The sequence below is a fragment of the Geotrypetes seraphini genome, chromosome 1 (genome assembly GCF_902459505.1).
Source record: "Geotrypetes seraphini chromosome 1, aGeoSer1.1, whole genome shotgun sequence".
NCBI classification, from domain to species: Eukaryota; Metazoa; Chordata; class Amphibia; order Gymnophiona; family Dermophiidae; genus Geotrypetes; species Geotrypetes seraphini.
This window is the reverse complement of record NC_047084.1, coordinates 20,129,795-20,153,331: the sequence shown is the minus strand read 5'-3', so window position 1 is coordinate 20,153,331 and position 23,537 is coordinate 20,129,795. Positions and strand designations below refer to the sequence as shown.

The window sequence follows — 23,537 nt, the reverse complement described above, 5'->3', positions numbered from 1 at the left end:
GCAAAAAACATTAAAAAGGGGGACAAATCCTTCTTCAGGTATATTAGTGACAGAAAAAGGAACACAGGTGGGATAGTACGCCTTAGAAGACCGGACGGAAGTTACGTGGAAGCAGATTCCGATAAAGCCGAACTACTGAATGAATACTTCTGCTCAGTCTTCACCTGTGAGGCACCGGGACATGGTCCCCAGTTGAAGGCAACACAAAGCACAGAAGACCCGTTTCAGAATTTTGAGTTCACACCAGGTGAAGTTTACAGTGAACTGGCAAGACTCAAGGTGAACAAAGCCATGGGACCAGACAATTTGCACCCAAGAATGCTCTGAGAATTGAGCGATGTCCTGGCGAAACCGTTGGCTGAGCTATTCAATCTCTCCCTAAGTAAGGGGAAAGTTCCCTTGGACTGGAAATTAGCTAATGTCGTTCCTCTGCATAAAAAGGGTTGCAGGGCAGAGGCTGCAAATTATAGACCGGTGAGTCTCACATCAATAGTGTGCAAACTCATGGAAACACTAATTAAAAGCAAATTGGACACGATCTTGAATGAAGGGAATCTTCGGGATCCCAGTCAGCATGGATTCACCAAGGGTAGGTCCTGCCAATCCAATCTCATCAGCATCTTTGACTGAGTAACAAGAAAGTTGGACTTGGGAGAGTCTTTGGACGTTGTGTACCTGGACTTCAGGAAAGCTTTTGACAGTGTCCCACACCGCAGGCTGCTAAGCAAGATGGAATCGATGGGGTTAGGAGAGACACTAACTGCATGGGTCAATGATTGGCTGAGTGGCAGACTTCAGAGGGTGGTGGTTAATGGTACCCTCTCTAAAACATCGGAGGTGACCAGTGGAGTGCCGCAGGGCTCGGTCCTGGGTCCACTCCTTTTCAACATATTCATAGGGGATCTGACTCAAGGGCTTCAAGGTAAAAGAACACTATTCGCCGATGACGCCAAACTATGTAATATAGTAAGTGAATGCAGTTTACAGAATTATATGGCGCAGGACCTGCTTACATTGGAAGGTTGGTCCTCAACCTGGCAGCTAGGCTTCAATGCTAAGAAATGTAAGGTCATGCATCTCGGAAGCGGAAATCCATGCAGGATGTACTTCTTGAACGGAGAAACTTTAACTAGGACTTCAGCAGAACGAGATTTAGGAGTAATCATCAGTGCAGACATGAAAACTGCCAATCAAGTGGAGAAGGCTTCATCTAAGGCAAGGCAGATATTGGGTTGTATCAATAGAAGTTTCGTCAGCCGAAAGCCTGAAGTCATAATGCCATTGTACAGGGCCATGGTGAGACCTCATCTGGAGTACTGTGTGCAATTCTGGAGGCCACATTACAGTAAAGATGTGCGCAGAATTGAATCGGTTCAACGGACGGCCACCAGGATGATCTCGGGGCTCAAGGGTCTCTCGTACGAAGAGAGACTGAACAAATTGCAGCTCTACACTCTTGAGGAACGTAGGAAGAGGGGAGACATGATCGAAACATTTAAGTACCTCACGGGACGTGTCGAAGTGGAAGATGATATTTTCTTTCTCAAGGGACCCTCGGCCACAAGAGGGCACCCGCTCAAACTCAGGGGCGGAAAATTTCATGGCGACACCAGAAAGTATTTCTTCACAGAGAGAGTGGTTGATCATTGGAACAAGCTTCCAGTGCAGGTGATCGAGGCAGACAGCGTGCCAGACTTTAAGAATAAATGGGATACCCATGTGGGATCCCTATGAGGGTCAAGATAAGGAAATTGGGTCATTAGGGCATAGACAGGGGGTGGGTAAGCAGAGTGGGCAGACTTGATGGGCTGTAGCCCTTTTCTGCCGTCATCTTCTATGTTTTATGTTTCTATGATCTAGGTAATCTCATTTATTGTATGATTTATAATTATGGAGTTTGGGAATATAATTATTATAAAGTACATGTTGGGTTGGGAAGGAATGATACCCTGACGCTTCTTAATATATATGCCCCTAACTCGAATCAGGCTGATTTCTTTAAGAAACTACAACAGTTAATTCTGTCACTGGCTATGACAAATTTAGTCATGGCTGCAGACTTCAATGCTGTCATGGATCCCATAATGCAGGGGTAGGGAACTTCGGTCCTCGAGAACCGTATTCCAGTCGGGTTTTCAGGATTTCCCCAATGAATATGCATGAGATCTATTTGCATGCACTGCTTTCAATGCATATTCATTGAGGAAATCCTGAAAACCCGACTGGAATACGGCTCTTGAGGACCGGATTTCCCTACCCCTGCCATAATGGATAAACAACCTAGTAATCAATTAAAATCATTAGGATTGGACAATCTTGCTCATACATTCAAGTGGAGAAGGCTTCATCTAAGGCACGGCAGATGATGGGTTGTATCAAGAGAAGTTTCGTCAACAGGAAGCCTGAGGTCATGATGCCATTATACAGAGCCATGGTGAGACCTCATCTAGAATACTGTGTGCAATTTTGGAGGCCACATTACCATAAAGATGTGCTCAGAATTGAGTCGGTTCAGCGGATGGCCACCAGGATGGTCTCGGGGCTAAAGGGTCTCTCGTACATAGAGAGACTGAACAAATTGCAGCTCTATACTCTCGAGGAGCGTAGGGAGAGGGGAGACATGATTGAGACATTTAAGTACATCACGGGACGGGTCGAGGTGGAAGATGATATCTTTCTTCTCAAAGGACCCTCGAACACAAGAGGACATCCACTCAAACTCAGGGGAGGGAAGTTTCGTGGAGACGTCAGGAAGTACTTCTTCACGGAACGAGTGATAGAGCATTGGAACAAGCTTCCAGTACAGGTGATCGAGGCCCGCAGTATCCCAGACTTCAAGAATAAATGGGATACCTATGTGGGATCACTGCGAGAGTCATACCAATGAATAGGGTCGCTAGGATATAGACTTAATAGAGCAGGTCAGTAGAGTTAAGGGGGCCAGTAGACTTAAAAGGGGGTCAATGGTATGGGCAGACTTGATGGGCTGTAGCCCTTATCTGCCGTCATCTTTCTATGTTTCTATGTTTCTACATGTGGATTAAAGGATATCTGGTGGATTTTTCATTTTAATACTTGTGAATTTTGGTTTTGTTCCCATGTTCATAAATCATTTTCAAGAATTGATTATTTTTTGTTTGAATAGATCATTTAATTCAACAGGTTACAAAAGCCAGCATAGATCCGATTATTTTATCGGATCATGCTGGAATTTGGATAGAATAGCAGTTTACTGAAGAAGATTGTAATAGACCTGTTTGGAGGTTTAATAATACTCTGCTTGCGGACTCAAACTTTCTTGAGGAAATTCAAATAAAAATGAATGAGTATTTTCAACTGAACACCTCAGAGGAAATCTCTTAGGAAACTATGGGCTTCTTTTACTAAGGTGCGCTAACGTTTTTAGCGCACGCACAAAATTACCATGTGTTAAACCGCGCAGTATGCTTCTAGAATAACACCAGTTCAATTCTGACGTTAAGGTCTAGCGCACGCTAATCCGTGCATTAAGGCCCTAACGTACCTTTGTAAAAGGAGCCCTATATGGGATGCTTTCAAAGCTACAATGAGAGGACAAATAATTTCATATTCGGCGCATATTAGGAAACTGCTAAAATTAGAATTTTCCAATTTGGAACAAACTATTCAGACTTTAGAGTCACAATTGGCCTCGAAATGGGAACAAGATACTTTGAATGCCCTGATGAAAGCTAAATATAATGAGATTTCCTCACAATTGGCTAGGAAAGATTTGTTTTCTCAGCAGGCTCTGTATTATAGAAACTCAAATAAAGTGGGAAGATTACTGGCTAACTATCTGTACTCAAATTGAAAATCAATAAAGAATTAAAAAAAAAACCCCCAAAAACAAACCAATAGGAGGAAATGTTTTTTCACTCAAAGAATAGTTAAGCTCTAGAATGCATTGCCAGAGGATGTGGTAAGAGTGGTTAATGTAGCTGGTTTTAAAAAAAGATTTGGACAAGTTCCTGGAGACATACATGGGAGAAGCCACTGCTTGCCCTGGTTCAGTGACATAGAATGTTGCTACTATTTGGGTTTTTGCCATGTACTTGTGACTTGGATTGACTTCCATGAAGACAGGATCAGGTAAGGCTATTCTTATGTTCTTATGATTAAATGGTCAATGGAGAAGAATAAATAGTGCCAGGGGTCTGTGCTGGGACTGCTGCTTTTTAACATATTTATCATTGATCTGGAGATGGGAATAACTAATGAGATAATTAAATTTGCTGATGAGGCAAAGTAGTTCAAAGTTGTTAAATTGCAAGAGAATTGTGAAAAATTGCAAGAGGACTTTGCGAGACTGTGGATCAAAATGACAGACTGAGATATCCAGATTTTACTTCCATTGAAAGCATTGGAAGTAAGGAGGATGGATAGAGACATCTGGGTTTTACTTCCATTGAAAGCAGTGGAAGTAAAACCCGGATGTCTCAATTTGTCCTCCTTTTTCTGGAGCCATTTGGTAACCCTATTACCAGGTACTTGTGACCTGGGTTGGCCACTGTTGGAGAAAGAATGACAATAGGCAACCAACACAAACACAAAACTTTAATGCATAAATCTTGGTCCCCAACAAGAATCCTAGTTTCAGTATATGAAATTTGCCTTCCTCAGGGGACACTTTTTTGGGTCACATTAAATAATGAAATGGTGAGGTCATCAAATGATGAAATAGAAGGGTCATTAAATGGATAGAAGAAAACATAAACTACGGTACTGCTGTAACAAAATTGCAGAAAAGCGAATAAAGCTCTTGGTGTTTTTCACAAAAGAAACTTGGCTTAATGGACCTTCAGTCCCAGAATGGCAACTCTTATATTTTTATGTTCCTTCATGTCATTATACTGTATTTTATTTTAGCAATCAGCTCTCAAAATTACCCATTGCAGGATGGGAGATTCTACTCATCTATTATTAATCCTTATGCTCAAATACCTAATCTTAATCAGGCTTTATATATAGGTCACAATCTCGCCTACCCTCTCCTTTAGGCTTAGCCATATTTTTAAAATTATTCTTCATTACCCTCCGGATGTTTTTTCCCTAAATGTACCTTTATCTTCTTTAAAAGATTGTAGTTCACCCCTCTTTCCTTTTATATCGATAATTATTTGTATGTATACATTGTACGTTTATTTGTATAAAATTGTTTTATTTTTGTCTCCCAATTTTAAATTGTCATACATATTGAAGTACTTGACATTGCGTGTACAATAAACTTTTAATAAACTTGAAACTGTGCAAATATCTAACCTTCCTGGACCTCAATGAAACCTACTGTCATATTCCAGTTTGGCATCCTTAACACTTTCTGCAATTTGCAATTCAAGGACATCATTGTCAGGTCAGGGCAATATCATTTGGCCTTAACATGGCACTGAGAACCTTTAAAAAAAATTATGGTAGTCATGGCAGTCTTCCTTTGGCAGGAGGGAATCAGAGTACTGTACATCCCTACCAGGATGATTGGTTAATCAGGGCCTCCTCCTTCCAAGAGAGTCTGCAATTTACTTCAAGAGTGGTGAATCTGCTCTTAGTCTGGGGATGAGTGGTCAATCAGTTCAAAAGTCATTTGACTCCCTACCCAGTCATTGGAATACTTGGGAGTTCTTTTTCACATTCAGTCAGACAAGGTGTTTCTTCCAGTTATAAGGAGTTTCAATTCCAAACTTAGATTTGACTCTTATTGGAAATTTGGGCAACTTGGGCATGGGACTCGATACAGGTAAATGGTGGCCATTCTGAATGTGGTGGTGAGGCCTCACATGAGGCCACTTCAGCAATTCCTCTAGAGGAATTGCTGAAGTCACTGCAATCGGTACATTTTGTGGAGTTTGCAAGCAAGACACAGCATGAATTGATGGCTGTAGCCATCCTATCTTCTGCAGGGAATCTCTCTTGCCCCACAAAACTGGGTGGTTCTCAATACAGATGTCAGCTTCTTGGTTTGGGTTGCTCATTGCTTTCAGTACACAGCACAAGGACAATAGAATTCACTGGAGACCTTGCGGTTGATCAATCACCTGGAATTCAAGGTAGTGCACATGGCTCTAGCTGCATTTTACATTTTATGTTCTTTTGGCAAAGCAGATAACAGTGGAAATAATGGAGAAAAGTACACCTTGATGATGATCAAGTAGGTGAATTTATTAGTACACAGAACATCTCAACACAATTTGTGTTTTGGCCACACCGGCCTGCCTCAAGAGTCTAAACGTATACAAATAAAATAAAATAGTAAATAAATCACATAAAATGCATCAATAAGAGAGACTAACTAATTAGCAAAAGGAGATGATAAAATAGCAAATGAATTACATAAAAATATATCAGTAGAAAAGACTAGTTAAATAGCAAGCGGAGATGATGAAACTACCTCATGAAAAAAAAACCCCTACAAAATGAAGTTAAGAGGTAATAGGCTCAGGAATCTAAATAATCTAAGGAAATACTTTTTAAAAGAATGGGTGGTAGATGTGCGGAACAGTCTCTCTGAGGAAGTAGTGGAGACAGAGACTGTGTCTGAATTCAAGAAGGTGTGGGATAGGCATGTGGGATCTCTTAGACTAGAGAGAGAAAAAGGTACTGTGGATGGGCAGGCTAGATGGATCTGCCATCATGTTTCTTCTATGTTTCCATGAGAATATAAAGACATCAACTAGGATTCATAAAATATACAATACTATAAGTTCACCTGCTTTTGATCATCATTAAGATATACTTTTCTCCATCATTATCAGCATTGTCTGCTTTGCTTTGTGGTCTGAGGAATTTTTGTCTTCTGTGTTTGTCTGAACTATACGTTCTATTGACATTGGAACGGGGCAAGGAGGCACTAAAAGCACCAAGTTGACCCTGGAGGCCCATCTACTGGGTGGAGTCACAACTTTCTTTAATCTCAGCAACACAGGTTGAAGGACACCTGAATTTTCAGATGGATTACCTCAGCAGAAACTCTTTTGGTCCCTGGGGAATAGACTGTTTCAGAAGAAGTGTTTTCCCAAATCACAAGAAGATATGGATTTCTATTTCTAGATCTGATGGTATCAAGATGCAATACAGATTCTTCATTAGAAGAAAGGAGTTTACTTAGAAGGATCAGAGGCTCTTCTGTAGCCTTGGCCACAAAAGATCTGCTGTATGTCTTGTCAGCCCTGTCCTCTTAGTAGCTCCAGATTGACTGCACAGACCCTGATATGCAAATTTACTGCTTCTTTTACAAAGCCGCGCTAACGGTTGCCACGCGGCAACAGCCCCTAAGCCCTTTAAATCTCTATGGGCTTCGGGGCCGTTAGCGCAGGGCAGCCGCTAGCGCAGCTTTGTAAAAGAGGCCATTAATTTGGTTCCTAGTAGATCTTCTCATTTACTTTCCACTTTACACAGGCCTACATTTTCAGGGTTCAGTACAGATGGAGAACCCATCTCTATTTGGTCTTATGGCTTGGCTCTTGAAAGGTCAATATTTTTTAACTTGTTTTGTTGAAAATATTTCAAATAGAATTCATACAGAGTACAACAATATCATATAGAATAAACTTTTTCCCCCCAATAAATCCCCAATTCCCTTTCTATTTCAGATCAAAAAGAATCCAAATATTTTTGCAAAGATTTCCATACACAATCTAAATTTTTCATTTTGGCTCTTGATAAGAGCTATTAGTTTTTTCATAATATAAACATATTTTAACCAGTTGTGCCACCTAGTGGCGGAAAGTGGGTTACTAGACTTCCATTCTGCTGCAATTACAGAACAGGTTGCATAAATATCATATTGTAGAATCTTTCATGTTCCAAGGTCCAGTCCCAAGGGGAAGAGATTAAAAAGGCATTGCTCCCTAAGTTCAACATGTGTGTCTAATATAATGTCAAGTTCTTCCTACACATATCTTTAAACTATGAAGAGGTCTGACACCAATATGCCTGTAAGACCACACTGTCTCTCCAGCATAATGGATCTGGCTTTAAACCTTTGCTGTACAACTGCAGGAGTGTGATGTACCAATGCATCAGCAGCTTTAAACCATTTTTCTTAGTGTATTCAGATAGTGAGTAAGAAAAAGTATATTTCACTATCTCCTCCCATTGCTGGTGTTGAAGGTGACAGATATAATTACTATTTGTTCATAAAAGGAAGTTTTTTAAATCCATAATTTATGATTATCATGCATAGTGCTGCTATCAAACCCTTAGAAGTATCAGAATGAGTCCATAAATCCTTGATATGATGCCTTTTCCAGTTTGTTGTATCCTTGAATATTCCAGGGGATAAACAATACCATATTCGCAAATAGAGTTAAAAGTCTGAACATTGTAATTGAAAATTTTTGCACAATAGCTTGACGGATTTCAAGTGTTCATTTGAAAACAATTGCAGGGGGTAACTTAAGCCTCTAGCTGCCCAGGGAGCCAACTCAATGTCATAGCTAGGTGTGTTCCCTCCCAAAAGGAGAGTCAATGGCATAAGACATGACCTCTAGCTCTTACCAAAGTACAAGTTACTTGCCTCCATAGTAGCATAGTATGGCCAACAAAAGGATTAGTTGTACTATTTATCCATGAAAAGTGCCAGGACACTCAAGGAATTCCTGAAAGCAGTATGTTTTCTAAGCAGAGCTGCACTATTTGTACATAGGGCTTTAAGATAATCTTTTCCTTCCAGTCCAATATATGCCAGACCTGCACTGCAAAGTAATAAGATTTACGGTCCAGCACACCCAATCCTCTCATTTTCTTATAAATGTAGCACAGTCTGAGAAACTTGAGGTCTCCAGCATTTCTAAATAAATTAAGATAGTAAATATCTGCCGTTGACGTAATCTTTAGAAATGGATAGGAATGGGTAAAGCTTGTGAGGAGCGGCATTGTCTTGAAACAAGATTCTTTTCAAAAGCTTAGCTTGACGTTTGGAGACCATTTGCTGCTTCAGTCTATCGAGAAGTGCAATTTAGTACTTTGCCATGGTGGTTTCACCCTTTTCCAGGTAATCTAAAATCAAAATTCCATCTTTGTCTCAGAAGACAGACGCCAACACATACTGTGGCCGGGCTAGGCTCTCAGCTAGAGAAAGGCCCAGATCAGACCGCAGGCAAGATTTCGGTGCTTTTTGGTTTGGTTGGTGGAAAAAGAAAAAACACAGAACCTTGGATTCAGTTTCAAAACAGTGGTCACAGTTTATTGTCACACCCTTCCAACAACACACACACACACAAAAAAAAAAAGAATATCAAGATTAATCCCTGTAATGATGTTTGCATAGTTCAGTTTTCACTCCCACCTGGGTTAAGCAATACTTGTAGTCGTGCTGCATTCCCTCTCAAAGTTCATTTCTAACAGTGTTTCATTTGCACTCAATAATAAAGCAAAAAACAAACAAATCCAACAACAATATTACCCCTTGGTAGCTGGGTCCCAACTTTGGAGCGCTGTGCTTGCCCACTCCATTTCTTTAATTCAAAAGCTGGTACATTATAGCCAGTCCAAAAGAAAAAAAAAAACATGCCTTTTAATGGCTTTCCAATTCTTGACTTTCTCTGCCCTTACTTCTTGGGACTCTTCCCATTCTACCTAGCAGTCTGGGTGGAAACAAACCCTTCCTTTGCATACAGTTGTTTATGCCCACCCATGTTTTCAAAGACCCCTTGTTTTGGGGAACCATGCACTGTCTCTCTTCTATCAGTACTCTTCAACCCTCCCTGGCACACATTTCCTCCAGCCTACTTATTATTCTGGCTGGCCAGATGTCAGAAAGAGCAGTGCTGACAAACAGTTCAATTAAAGCTCCATACTTTCTTCTGGCATACTATATTCCCACTGTGCATTGGATTGACTCTCCCACCCCATATCACTGGTGTCACAGTCATAACCATTTATTTCCATATACAGTGGTGCCTCGCACAGCGAACGCCTCGCACAGCGAACGTTGCGCACAACGAACTTTATGTCTTGATTCGTACAACGGACTTCGTTTCACACAACGAAGTCCGGGGTTCCTGCGGGGTTGGATCGCAGCGGGGTTGGTCGAGCCGCGAGGGTAGTCTCCTTCTCCTTACCTGCCCTGTCGCAGCACACAGCCGAACGGAAATCTTCCCGATGTCAGCGCTGACGTCGGAGGGAGGGCTTAAGCAAAGCCCTCCCTTCCTCCGACGTCAGCGCTGACATCAGGAAGACTTCCGTTCGGCTGTGTGCGGCTGCGGCAGGGCAGGTAGGAAGAAGGCAATGGCGAACGAAAGAGGGGGGAGGGGGCGGTCCGCCCCGAAGAATGTGCACAGCTGGTCAGGTCCCCCGATCGACCGACAACAGGCCCGGCCGACAAACCTCCCTGCCCTGTAGCCGCGAATCTAAATTACCTCTTACAGCAGCTTCAATAATCCAGCTGCTGTAAGAAGGTAATTTAGATTCGCGGCTACAGGACAGGGAGATTTGTCCGACCGGGCCTGTTCTGTTGTCGGTCGGGTGCAAAAGCGCCACAAAGGTGGAGGCAGGGAGGGAGGAAAGGTGGAGTGGAGAAGAAAAGACGCTTAAGGGGGGAGAAGGCCGCTGAAAGCACATGTTGGAGCAGGGGATGAGAGGGAGGGAGAGAAGGGGAAATATTGGACAAGGGCAGAAGGGATGCTAAATCATAGGGTGACAGGCAGAGAGAACAACAGGAAAAAGAGTGGAAGCAATCTTGAACCCTGAGGGTGAGGGCAGAGAGAGGTGGTGAGATGATTGATCATGGGGAGAGGGACAAAAGGGAATAGAGATGGGATAGGAAGATAGTGGAAGTAAAAGGACAGGGAGATGTATGTTTTTAGATGTATCTAAATAAAAATAATAACAAAAAATTTATCTTTTTTATGTCATCTTAGCATATTTTATGCTGCAGAACGAATTATTTTTTTTTACATGTATTCCTATGGGAAAACGCGTTTCACATAACGAACGTTTCACATAACAAACTTGCTCCTGGAACCAATTAAGTTCGTTGTGTGAGGCACCACTGTATTCTTCTTTTACACTTTCCACTTCTCCTCCCCCTCCCTGAGAGTTGGAAGTGCTACCTTGCCAAATGTGCCCTTCCCCCTCCGTGGGATAACTTTGTCTTTCACTGACAAACTCCTCTGGTTGGACCCAGTACTCAGCTGCTTGGTGAGCTTTTGCTTGTCCTCCCTGGCAGGGAGAAATATTGCAGTTTTTCCTCTCTGGAGAGAAGTCCCAGGCTTGAGCTGTATGCTGGGCTGTAATCTTCCTTTTGGTGTCAGCTGGACTTAATTTATTCACTTCCAGCCTGATGGTTTGTGGCTTACATACCTGCAGCTTTCCATAAGCAACCCCTCCCCTTTCTGAATTGATTCTCTGTTTCATTGTCTGTTCTTTCAGGGAAACTGCTTTACTGCCTTCTCTGCTGTTACGAAAGGAGTAATGGCAATCAGCTTGTGTTTTGGGAGCCCTCCCTACTTGGTTTCCTAGTGGAGGGCTCTCCTGTCTCAACTCTTTGTGTTAACCTGTCTCCCTGTTTGTTTTAACCTTGGCAAAGCCCTATTATCTGGCTGCTGTACTGGCTTGGGCTTAGGGAATGTGGGTTTTAAAACAGGGCTTTTCATCGTGACAGGTGTTTGCCTGTCACAATATGTATTTTTTCTTTTGAGTTTTAAGGTTGTACATTACATGTTCCACATCAGTTAGCATTGTGGGTGCTATTCTTGCCAGGATGACTACTGAAATTAAGATTCCCTTTTATCAAGCTGCATAAGGATTAAGTTTATCACAGGCTGCTGCGGTAAAAGCTCTGACACTCATAGAATTCCAATGAGCATCGGAGCTTTTAACACAGTGACCCGTGATAAAAAAAACCCTTACATGGCTTGATAAAAAGGGACCTAAATGATAGTTGAAAAATGAGATCTGAGAAGTACAACTCCATGTTAATGATGATTACAAGAAATAAAAATAACAATAATCACCATATTATGACATATTCATTAATTTCTCAAATTAGGAAAATTAAAATATTTTAACTTGAATTAAATACTAATAGAAATTTTTTTTCTGACAGATTATTGCACTCCACAAAACCAAGGAAAGAATGAGGCCTTATCAAAGCAACCAAGAAGATGAAGACCCAGATATCAAAAAAATTAAAAAGGTGTTGTATCAAATGTCTCCTGCTTAGAAGAATGAAATGAAAAATGTTTGAGCATTTGCACTTGCTGATGAATCATACAGTTTACAGAGGCAATAGAAGAATGTGGAGAGCAATTTTATGAGGGTATTGAGACTATCAAGGCACATATATTGTACCTCTTTTATATAGACAATAACTACAATTCCTATATGTAAGTCAGATCATCCAAAAGGTGTGCTGAACTGAATTGTCAACATCGCTTCTTCATAAATCTGATTATTTTGGATAAACACTTTACCATTCCAATTTCCTATTTCAATTTATCAACATTTTATTTACTTTTCAATAAAAACGTACTGTATGCATCTAACTAATATTAACATGTGCTAAGGTAATTTGACACCTGTAATGTAGGCCAGGGTTTTAAAGGCCTACATTATAGGCACCTAAGTCCATTAGAGAATTCACCTAGCAGCATCTAAGTCCTTTTCCACCCCTAAACGTGCCTACTTTGTGTCTTTTGTAGAATTGCTCCTATTGCCCAATTAATTTTTATTTTTTTCAGTTATGAGCTTGTTAAAGTTCATAATTGAAGCCAATTTACTAATTAAGTTAGGCATCTAACTGTAAGCACCTCTTATAGAATTTGGGGCCCATAATCAAAATACATACACGTCCAAAAAGCATCCTAAATCAGCACTTGGATGTCCTAATTGCCAGGACATCCAAGTGCCGATAACCAAAATCGTCTTTCTGTACGTCTAGCGAGGTGTTACAGCCTCTGTACATTCAGAGCATGAGATGAGCGTTGTGGAGGCATGTTATGAGCAGGCTTTGGGCAGTCTCAAAGGGCAAGTTAGATATGGACATTCTGCTGCGATAAACAAACATTTTGCAAGACATCCGGGACACAACGTTTGGAACTAGACCTGTTCTAGAAGGGTCTAAGTGCCACAAAGGTGCCCAAACTGACCAGATGACTACTGCATGCATCAAGGTAAGACACCCCCACACTCCCCCAGTGTTCACGGACCCCCCTCACACCCACAAAGATCAGAATACAAACATACATACCTGTCTCCAGAACATCACCATCTGGTATAGGAAAGCCTAGTAGAACTGCACACAAGTGTCTTAAGTAGCCTGGTGGGTGAGCTAGTGAACCATAGAGAGGAGTAGCAAGTCCCATAAGCTACTCTAACCACTACATTAAAAAAAACAAATAAACCTTACTCTACTGCCATATAGGTGCCACTTACAGCCATAAGGGCTATTGGGGTTGCAGACAGGTGGATATAGTGGGGTTTGGAGGTGTTTGGGGGTCTCACCATAACCTATAAGGGAGTTCTGGTGAGAAGTTTATCTGGCATCCTTTATGTGAAGTTCAAAGCAGTGCCCTCTAAGGTGCCCCACTGCTCTGTCACCGTGTCTGGGTGGCCAGTCCATTACAGGACTGGCCCCTCCCACTTCAGATGGTCTTGTTCTGAGTGTTTGGGACTTGGATGAAATTTTGGTCAAAATGGAGGTCTAGGCATCCTAATGGCTTGGATGTCCAGAGAGAGGATTAAAAAAAAAAATTTTTAGACATATGGTGGTTTGCCTTTCGAAAATAGGCATTTTCTTACTGCCAATTTTGGATGTTTAGCACCATACGTCCAAATCAGACTTAGACGTATGTTTTGAAAATGCCCTTCTTTGCCTCTTAGTGCCCTTTGAATTTCCCCTTAAGGGTAAAACAAATGTGTTATGACCGTAACACTCCTTAACAGTGGCGTACCTAGCCTATGTGACACCCGGGGCCCATCATTTTTTGGCACCCCCCATCTGTATGAAAAACATGATTTTTAGTAACAATCTGGAGCAGAGTGTATCTAGGAAAAGGCAGCATCTTACATACTGCAGTGAGTAGTACAACATCAATACTCCCATTGTAAAACTAAACAAGCCAGACTAGTACAGATCAATCCTGCACAATCAGTCCTAACAGAAAACCTTTCGAACACAGAGAATACAGAAAACACCTTTGCCTAGTATGGAATATGTGATCACAAACTAAACCCTCCCCCTTTTACAAAACTGTAGTGTGGTTTTTAGTCATGGAGGTAACAGCTCAGACTCTCATAGAATTCTGAGCATCAGAGTTGTTACCACCATGGCCGGTGCTAAAAAACACTCTACAGTTTTGTAAAAAGGGGGGGGGGGATATAATAGAAATATGTAGACAAAGGTTAAATTGAACCACCAAGAAGCTGGACTCTGCATACAATGCAACACCACACAAACAGCGATGCATCTCCCATAAACCAAAAAATAAATAAATATAATTTTTTTTCTACCTTGCTTCTCTGGTTTCTGCTTTCCTCATCTTCTTGTCACTCTCTTCTTTTCATCCACTGTCTACCCTCTCTCTGCCTCTTCTATATGGCATCTTCTTTCCTTCTATTCCCCTTCCAGAAACTGTATGTCTCCCCCCCTTTCCATCTCTCCCTTTACCCCTATTGGTCTGGCATCCATCTTCTTCCCTTCCCTCCTCCAATGGTCTGGCATCTCTCTCCTCTTCTTCCCTTCCCTCTACCACACCCCCGTGGTCTGGCATTTCACTCTCTCCTCTCCCTTCCTCCCACTTCCATCAGCATCTACCCCCTTTCTTTCCCTTCAACCCAATTTCATCCAGTATCCTTTCCCTGCACACCAATTCCATCAGCATCTTCCCCCTTTCTTTCCCTCCACCACCCTTCCATACCGCCCTGACCCCCTTTCTCTTCCTCTACCACCCTTCCATACCACCCTGACCCCCTTTCTCTCCCTCCACCACTCTTCCATACCACCCTGATCCCTTCTCTCCCTCTATCACCCTTCTTTGCTCCTCTCTCCCTCCAAACCAGCAAAGTCCCACGATGACTGCTTCTGCTGCCTCTGCTCCGGAAGAGGAAAGTGACGTTGGAGGGTGGTGGGCCGTCGACACAGGGAGTTGCAGCAAGATCCTGTGATGACTGCGGCTGCCGGTCCACCCCCTCCGACATCACTTACCTCTTCCGGAGCAAAGACGGCAGATGGCAGTCATTGCGGGACCTTCCTGCACTTTAGTGCGGCTGCCGACTCTGCTTTGGAATAAGTATGGCAGCCGCGCTGAGGTGCAGGTGCCATTTAGAGCAGCATGGGAGGTTCTGGACCCAGCCGGTCGGCTTGCATCCTTCTAGGGCTGGCACTCGGGGCAGTCCGCACCACCCGCCCCTCCCTTGGTATGCCAATGCTCCTTAATACTTACCCTCTTTAGCTTGTTAAAGACATGTAAGAAATTTTTAGCTACTTTTCTGTTGATCTCACAAAGACACTAGTACTTAGGATAAAGAACTGGATATTCAGCAAAACTTAACACGTTAGATCTTAGAAACATAGAAACATAGAAAGATGACGGCAGAAAAGGGCTATAGCCCATCAAGTCTGCCCACTCGACTGACTCATCTTCCGCTAAATAGAACCAGTTAAAATGATTCAAATGACTTCAGACCTGCTGTATGTGCAGAAAGACTTAGGTTTAGCTAGATAGAGCTGAGTATCAGTGCTATCTAGCTAAATTCTAACCACCCCCCTGGAATGTCTGAAGTGCCACCTTTGCTTAACTGGATAAATATTTGTCAGACTAACATTTAACCTGTCAACAGGGAGTGGATAATGAAAACCCAAAATTTGTGAAAATATCTTCCAAATTTATTTGGAGAAACCTTTTGAATATTTACCAGGTTATATTTTATTAACCCTATTTACCACATTATCTCTGTATCATGATAAAAAGTATATCAAATATATATACAAATAGCTGGGAAGATATTGAGATCATACTATAAAACTTTCTCAGTAAGGTGTCATCAAGTATATTAGGGACATAGGTAAAGAGGCTACTCTTTCATTCTGACAAACTAGGAAGAGGGCTAATATAATTTGAGTACATAGAAGATTCAGAACTAAAATGCCGAAGAACAAGGTTGCTGAACACTTAAATTACTGAGTGCTGTGAGGCCTTGTAGCTTGCAATAAAAGAATAATGTAATTAATTTTGTCAATAAATGGGAACATATGACTAGGAAGTAGAAGCTTGCAAATAATGATTGCTTTTTTTCATTATATTAATCATAATTTTGCCTTTCTAGTAATAGGAAGACAAAAAATAGAGTATGATTGGTGATGAAGGATGAGAGTTTCTTACATAATATCTTCCTAATTAGCAGTATTTACAAGGTCAGCGGGTTTACAAAAGAATAGTCTATGTAAGGTAGCATGTGACATGTTGAAAGAATGCATTAGAGCAGAGCTTGTGAAAATCAAAATATACAAGCACCCTAGATTAGGATAAAAATGTATAAACAAACAAAAAATAACACCCTGCAGAAAAGCATTAATGTGTGTGATTATAATTAGTCAAATATAGGAGGAGCTCTCATAATAAATTTTTGAGTCTTCTAAAAGGTATCCTTTTACTAAGGTACGCTAGTGGTTTAAGAGCATGCTACAATGCCGCACTTGCTAAATGCTAACGCCTCCATAGTGCTTGCGTTAGTATTTTTTGTTTAGTGCGCGCTAAAAATGCTAGCACACCTTAGTAAAAGGAGCCCTTAATGAGGGTCTTAGCTGCTGTTTACACTCTTTTTAAAATAAAATCATAGAGTAAATTCCTTATTGTGTGTAATGTCAATAAAATGAAAAAAAAATAATGAAGTTTCTTATATAGGAAAGCACTAAAAAGTACCATCATGTATGTAAGTCTCCCATGCTCTCTGTGTTCTCATTTGTATTTGCAAACAGAGAATACAAGAACATAAGAATAGCCTTACTGGGTCAAACCAATGGTCCATTAAGCCCTGTAGCCCGTTTTCATGGTGGCCAATCCAGGTCACTAGAACCTGGCCAAAACCTAAGAGTAGCAACATTCCATTCTACCAATCCATGCTACCAAACAAGGGCAAGCAGTGGCTTGCCCCATGTCTTTCTCAGTAACAGAGTATGGCCTTTTCCTCCAGGAAATTCTCCAAATTCTACGCAATCCTCTCTTACCACAAACCTCTGGCAAAGCGTTCCAGAGCTTAACTATTCTCTGAATCAAAAAAATGTTTCCTCCTATTGGTTTTAAAAGTATTTCCCTGTAACTTCATTGAAAGGAGAATTTAAAAAGCCAATGGATAAAAAAAATTAGGGAAAAGCCAAGAAGAGCAAGGTACTTCAAATTGGCAAAACGTATTGAGGTAGGAGAGCATGGAGATGCGTTCTCCCTGCTCCACAAAAAAATGCAGACTGAACTCTCTGGACTTGCATGGTATGGTGCTGCTAGAAACCTCTACTAACAACTGGCTAGCGAGCATTCACTCTGGGTTCCGTTGGAAGTTGTCACCTAGTTGCTTTTCCTTGGAGAACATCTTGTACAACATATAAGGTTCCCTTTAAACACATCTTCTGTCAACTCCTGTCCCATATTTACTACTCCTAAAGCTTCTAGCTGGGTTCCCTGAAAGCTACTTTTACACCCCAGAATATAGTTTTTATAATTCCGGATTTATCCAGACATGTCCTCCTTTTAGGAAACGGTCCGGGTGTCCAGCCAGTTTTCTAAAACCCAACATTTTGTCTGGGTTTTGGACTCTCTCTGAGTCAAGCCTGAATTTTTTTTTTTTTCACTTTTGGGGGTGGGGTGGGGGACAGGAGGAATGACGAGGGGGAGGGTGACCTGCAGATGGGAGTCGCATTAACTGTGGTACCACTGTATTTACTAGTGGTCCGGAGACAAGAGCTCCTGTTGTGAGCCGCTGGTTGGAGGTGGCAGGAAAGGCCCCGGCTCTGCCTCAGCTCAGGGCCACATTTGGAAGGCGTCTGTGTCATCACGTATGCATATACTTGAAGACCCTCCAGATGCATCCCCGAGCTCAGACAGAGTCAGAGCCTTTCCTGACACCTCCAGCCAGTGCCAAACAAGCCTTCAGTGACTCGCAACAGGAGCTCCTGCCCCTGAACCACTGGTACCTATGGCTAAGGTTACCAGACGTCCGGGAAACCTGGACGTGTTCTCTTTTTAGAGGACTGTCCAGGCTCCCTGACGGACTTTCCAAAACTCTGCATTTGTCCGAGTTTTGGAAAGCCCCAATAAGCTCCGGCCACATCTGGAGGGCCTCTGAGCATGAGTGGATGACATCACACACATCCATGCATGCTTCAGGCCCTCCAAACACGGCTAAAGCTCATCTAGAAGAAAAAAGGAGGCTTTGTGGCAGTTCCAGCCCTATTCCCAGACCAGGGCAATTCTAAACCCTATTCACAACCCAGGACAATTTAAAACCTCTCCTAGACTACCAAGTATAATCTTCTTAGGTTGCTTTCTGCCAGACTTTTCCCTAGTCTGCTAAACTGGACTTGTACTTTCCTCTAGCCTTTTATTCCTTTTGGTACTATCAATAGCCCAGGGCTTTTTCAGGCTCTTTTCTCTGTCACTCCTTCTTATGGTGGCTGTTAGCTCTGCCAGAGTGTTTCCAGCCACACCCCTTTCCTGGAGCTACAATGGTGATTAGCTTAGTATTTTTAACAACTGAGTGAAAACAGGCTTCTGCACTTTATCTCCCAGTAGATGTAGCTTCCTTCCCAGGCTACCTGCTGAGTCCTCTCTCTTATGTCCTTTATCCAGCCACCCCTCACTCAAGGCTCAATGATCCCTGGGATCCTGACCTAGCTGGTGAGTCACAATATGCATGCGCATTTTATAAAATATGCACATAAATCAAAACCCAACCCTTGCCCTGCGTATAAATGTATATGCTGGCTTGCACAGCAGTTTTAGGCCTGACATAATTTTATAAGAGCACATTTGCCTATGTAAAACAGCATTTTATCTTCCAAAATGGTTCATAAAATTACCCTCTGGAAGTTTAAACATGAATAAGATATGAAAGCTAACAAAAACATGCATTCCTAGCTAGTCTGCCCTTTTTCTATGGTAATAGTGCTTATTGAAGCGGCTTTACATGTCTGTTCCCACTACAAGAGATCTGTTGTGTTTCTTGAATTCCAATATTATTTTTCTGCCCTATGCACACTGGGAGGCTATTCACTCCATCAACTGCCTTTCCTGTGAAAAAATGCCTCTCTGTGTTATCCTCCTGGAAGGGTAGCCATATTAGTCTGGTGCAGCAAAAGCAACAAAGAAGTTGGTGACTCCTTTTTGGGTAACTAATTTATTAAGGCATGAGCTTTCAAGGAGAAGAGATCACTTTGTCTCTTGCATGAAATATTGTTCATGAGACAGATAAGTAAAAGAATACATGATGGTGGAGTAGATGTGGCATTGGGGGGAGGGACATGGGGAAAGATATATAGAACAGAGAAGAGACACTGAGAGGTCCGTGCAATAAAATGTGGGAGGTTTATTGTACAGCTTTTGCAGGTTCTTTGCACAGAGGAGACTGGTACACAGTAAACTTGTGTAGAGTCCAGTCACTGTTCATTTAACTTCAATGGTAATAAAGGTGTTAGCTATAAAATCCAGATGCAGAGAGAACATAAGAACATAAGCAGTGCCTCTGCTGGGTCCATTGTGCCCAGAAGTCTGCTCACGCAGCGGCCCATCAGGTCCAGGACCTGTATAGTAATCCTTCTATCCCCTTTTTCTTCAGGAAATTGTCTAATCCCTTCTTAAACCCCAATATCGTACTCTGTCCTATCACACCCTCTGGAAGCACATTCCAGGAGTCCACCACCCTTTGCGTGAAGAAGAACTTCCTAGCATTGGTTCTGAATCTGTGCCCTCTCAATTTTTCGAAATGCCCTCTTGTTCTAGTAGTTTTCGAAAGTTTGAAGAGTCTGTCCCTCTCTACTTTCTCTATGCCCTTCATGATCTTGTAAGTCTCTATCATGTCCCCTCTAAGCCTCCTCTTTTCCAGGGAAAAGAGCCCCAGTTTCTCTAATCTTTCAGTATATGAAAGGTTTTCCATACCTTTTATCAATCGCGTCGCTCTTTTCTGAACCCTCTCGAATATCGCCATATCCTTCTTAAGGTACGGCGACCAATATTGGACGCAGTACTCCAGATGTGGGCGCACTATTGCCCGATACAACGGCAGGATAACTTCTTTTGTTCTGGTTGTAATACTTTTCTTGATAATACCAAGCATTCTATTCGCCTTCCTAGAGGCCGCTGCGCACTGTGCTGACGGCTTCATTGTCCTGTCCACCATCACCCCAAGTCTTTTTCTAGGGTACTTTCACCCATTACCAGCCCTCCCATCGTATAGCTGTAATTCGGGTTTCCGTTTCCTACATGCAAGACTTTACATTTCTCTACATTAAACTTCATCTGCAATTTCGTCGCCCACTCTTCTGGTTTATTCAGATCCCTTTGTTAATCCTCACAGTCCTCTTTGGTCCCAACTCCACTAAATAGTTTGGTGTCATCTGCAAATTTTATTACTTCGCACTTCGTCCCTGTTTCTAGATCGTTTATAAATACATTGAACAGTAGCAGTCCGAGTACCGACTCCTGCGGAACACCACGCGTGACCCTCCTCCAGTCCGAGTAGTGGCCCTTCACTCCTACCCTTTGCTTCCTACCCGCCAAACAATTTTTGATCCATCTATGTACTTCTCCTTCCATCCCATGGTTCTTCAGTTTCCGTAGTAGGCGGTTATGGGGTACCTTGTCAAAGGCTTTTTGGAAATCTAAGTATACTATGTCTATATCTAAGTATATGATGCCATTTGTTTGTTAATTTCTTCGAAGAAGTGCAATAAGTTTGTTAGGCACAATCTTCCCTTGCAGAAGCCATGTTGGCTTGTTTTCATCAGTTTAGTCCTTTCTAGATGCTCATCGATGCTGTTTTTTATCAGCGCTTCCGCCATCTTCCCCGGAACCGAAGTCAGACTTACCGGTCTGTAGTTCCTCGGGTCACCTCTCAATCATTTTTTAAAGATGGGCGTAACATTAGCTATATTCCATTCCTCCGGGATCACGCCTGTTTTCAGGGATAGGTTACAAACCTTCTGTAGTAGTTCCGCTATTTCCTCCTTTAGTTCTTTCAGTATCCTTGGGTGGATTCCGTCTGGGCCCGGAGATTTGTCAGTTTTTAATCTATCTATCTGCTTGCGTATGTCTTCAAGGCTTACCTCCATGGATGTTAATTTTTCTGCTTGATCTCCTTTGAAGATTTTTCAGGTTCCGGCACGTTGGATGTGTCCTCTTTTGTAAATACTTACGAAAAGAACATGTTTAGTCTTTCCGCCACTTTTTCCTCTTTCACCACTCCTTTCCTATCTCCTTCATCCAACGGTCCCACCTCCTCCCTTGCCGGCTGCTTCCCTTTAACATATCTGAAGAACGGTTTGAAATTTCGTGCTTCCCTGGCTAGCCTCTCTTCATATTCTCTTTTTGCTCTTCTAACCACGTGGTGACATTCCTTTTGATGCTTCCTGTACTCTTTCCAGTTCTCTCCGGTTTTGTCCTTTTTCCATTTCCGGAATGAATGTTTCTTGTCTCCTATCGCTTTCTTCACTTCTTTGGTTATGCACGCCGGGTCTTTTGTTCGGTTCTTTTTGCATCCTTTCTCTAAATCTGGGGATATACAGATTTTGCGCTTCGCTCAACGTATCCTTGAATAAAGACCAGGCTTGCTCTACAGTCTGTGATTTCTTTGTGCTGTTCCTAAGTTTATTTCTTACCATTACCCTCATCGCTTCGTAGTTTCCTTTCTTGAAGTTAAAAGTTGTCGCTGTGGTTCTCTTCCCCTTCGATATTCCTACTTCAACTTTGAACCTGATCATATTGTGATCGCTATTTCCCAATGGTCCCACTACTTCCACTTCCTTTGCAGGTCCTCTTAACCCATTGAGGATTAGGTCCAGGGTGGCAGTCCCTCTTGTCAGTTCTCTGACAAGCTGCTCCATGAAGCAGTCCTGTATAGCCTCCAGGAAACCGGTCTCCCTAGCACATTTTGAGTTTCCAAGACTCCAGTCTATCCTGGGATAGTTGGAGTCTCCCATAACAATCGTGTTACCGCTTTTGCATTCTCGCCTCATCTTGGCTTTCATTTCTTTATCGTTTGCTTCGGTTTGCCCAGGTGGACGATAGTACAGGCCCATCTTTATCTCGGGCCCATTCCTTCCCGGTATTTTAACTCATAGTGATTCCAATTTGTCGGTTGTCACCGCTGTGTCCACTCTGATCGAGTGTATGTTATCCTTTATGTATAGGGCTATTCCTCCTCCTTTCTGACCTGACCTGTCTTTGCGATAGAGTTTGTACCCCGGCAGTGCTATGTCCCATTTGTTTTCTTCATTCCACCATGTTTCAGAGATCCCAGTGATGTCTAGGTTCTCTTTTTTGGCCATGACTTCTAATTCTCCCATTTTGTTCCTTAGGCTCCTTGCATTAGTATACAAGCAATTTAAGTCCTGATATTTTCTTGCCATTTTCTTTTCTTGTGCTACGTTCTTCTTATCATCCTCTTCTTGGACTGACAACTCTTGTTTTTTTACACCCTAATTTTATATTTGGCATTCAAAATTGCATGCGAGAATATGGGCATGCACCCAATTTGTGTACACAATTTAATTGATAAATGAGAAATTAGCACTGATAATTGGGCAGTAATAATTATCAGTGCTAACTGACATGAATTAAAATTTGTGCATACATTATTAGGCATTGCAATTCATTCATAAAAGGAGGTGTGACTATTGGAGGGGTATAGGCAGATCAGGGGTGTTCTTGTAATTTGCACGCAGTTTTATAGTTAATAAGGGAGATCCACGCCTAATTTAGTTTTACTTGATGTAAATCTTCATGCCCAAAATTGGGTGTGGATTCCAGCACAAAGGCTAGTCTATAAAGAATGCCCAACTCTGAGCATCATATACAGAATAGCACTTGGCACAAAATTTTTTTTTATTTTTTTATTGGTGCCCAAATTTGGGTACCTTTTATAGAATTGAGTCCTTAGTGCCTCAGTTGAGGAGGAGTGAAGATTAGCTTTCTTTTTTTTATTATTTGTTGTTATTATTTGTATTTTATGAATAGTAAGGGTTAAGTGCCAGTTTCTATTCTTGTGCTAGTGGCTGAGGGGACCCGGCACAGGTTTGGGAACCATTACTGAAGCATTCTGGTAAAGAAGCAGGTTTGAATGATGAGCTACAGATGACCAGTATCAGGTCTGCAGTTTTGTATTTCAGTTCCTTTAGAACTCTGAGGCAAATAAAATCAGATCTTTGTGACTTTCTATTGATTTATTTTTTTTATTTGCTCTATCAATTTTCCCAGATTCATATGAGTTTCTCTGAATCATCACTTGTAAAGAATGGCTCAAGCATGGGTATCTCTCCATATTCAGTAAAGACTGAAGCAAATTATTAATTGAGGGGATCATTTACTAAAGGTTGG

At 41.9% G+C, this 23,537-nt stretch overlaps 1 protein-coding gene across 6 annotated transcripts in view; it reads left to right on the top strand.

Moving 5' to 3' along the window:
- Positions 1–23,537, top strand: part of RASGRF2 (Ras protein specific guanine nucleotide releasing factor 2) — a 422,861-nt gene that overhangs the window by 140,407 nt on the left and 258,917 nt on the right. For all 6 annotated transcript variants that reach the window (XM_033924793.1, XM_033924646.1, XM_033924482.1 and 3 more), the window contains exon 4: positions 12,062–12,151. In XM_033924793.1, coding sequence (XP_033780684.1) covers positions 12,062–12,151 — 90 coding nt within the window. The remainder of the gene's footprint in view (positions 1–12,061; positions 12,152–23,537) is intronic.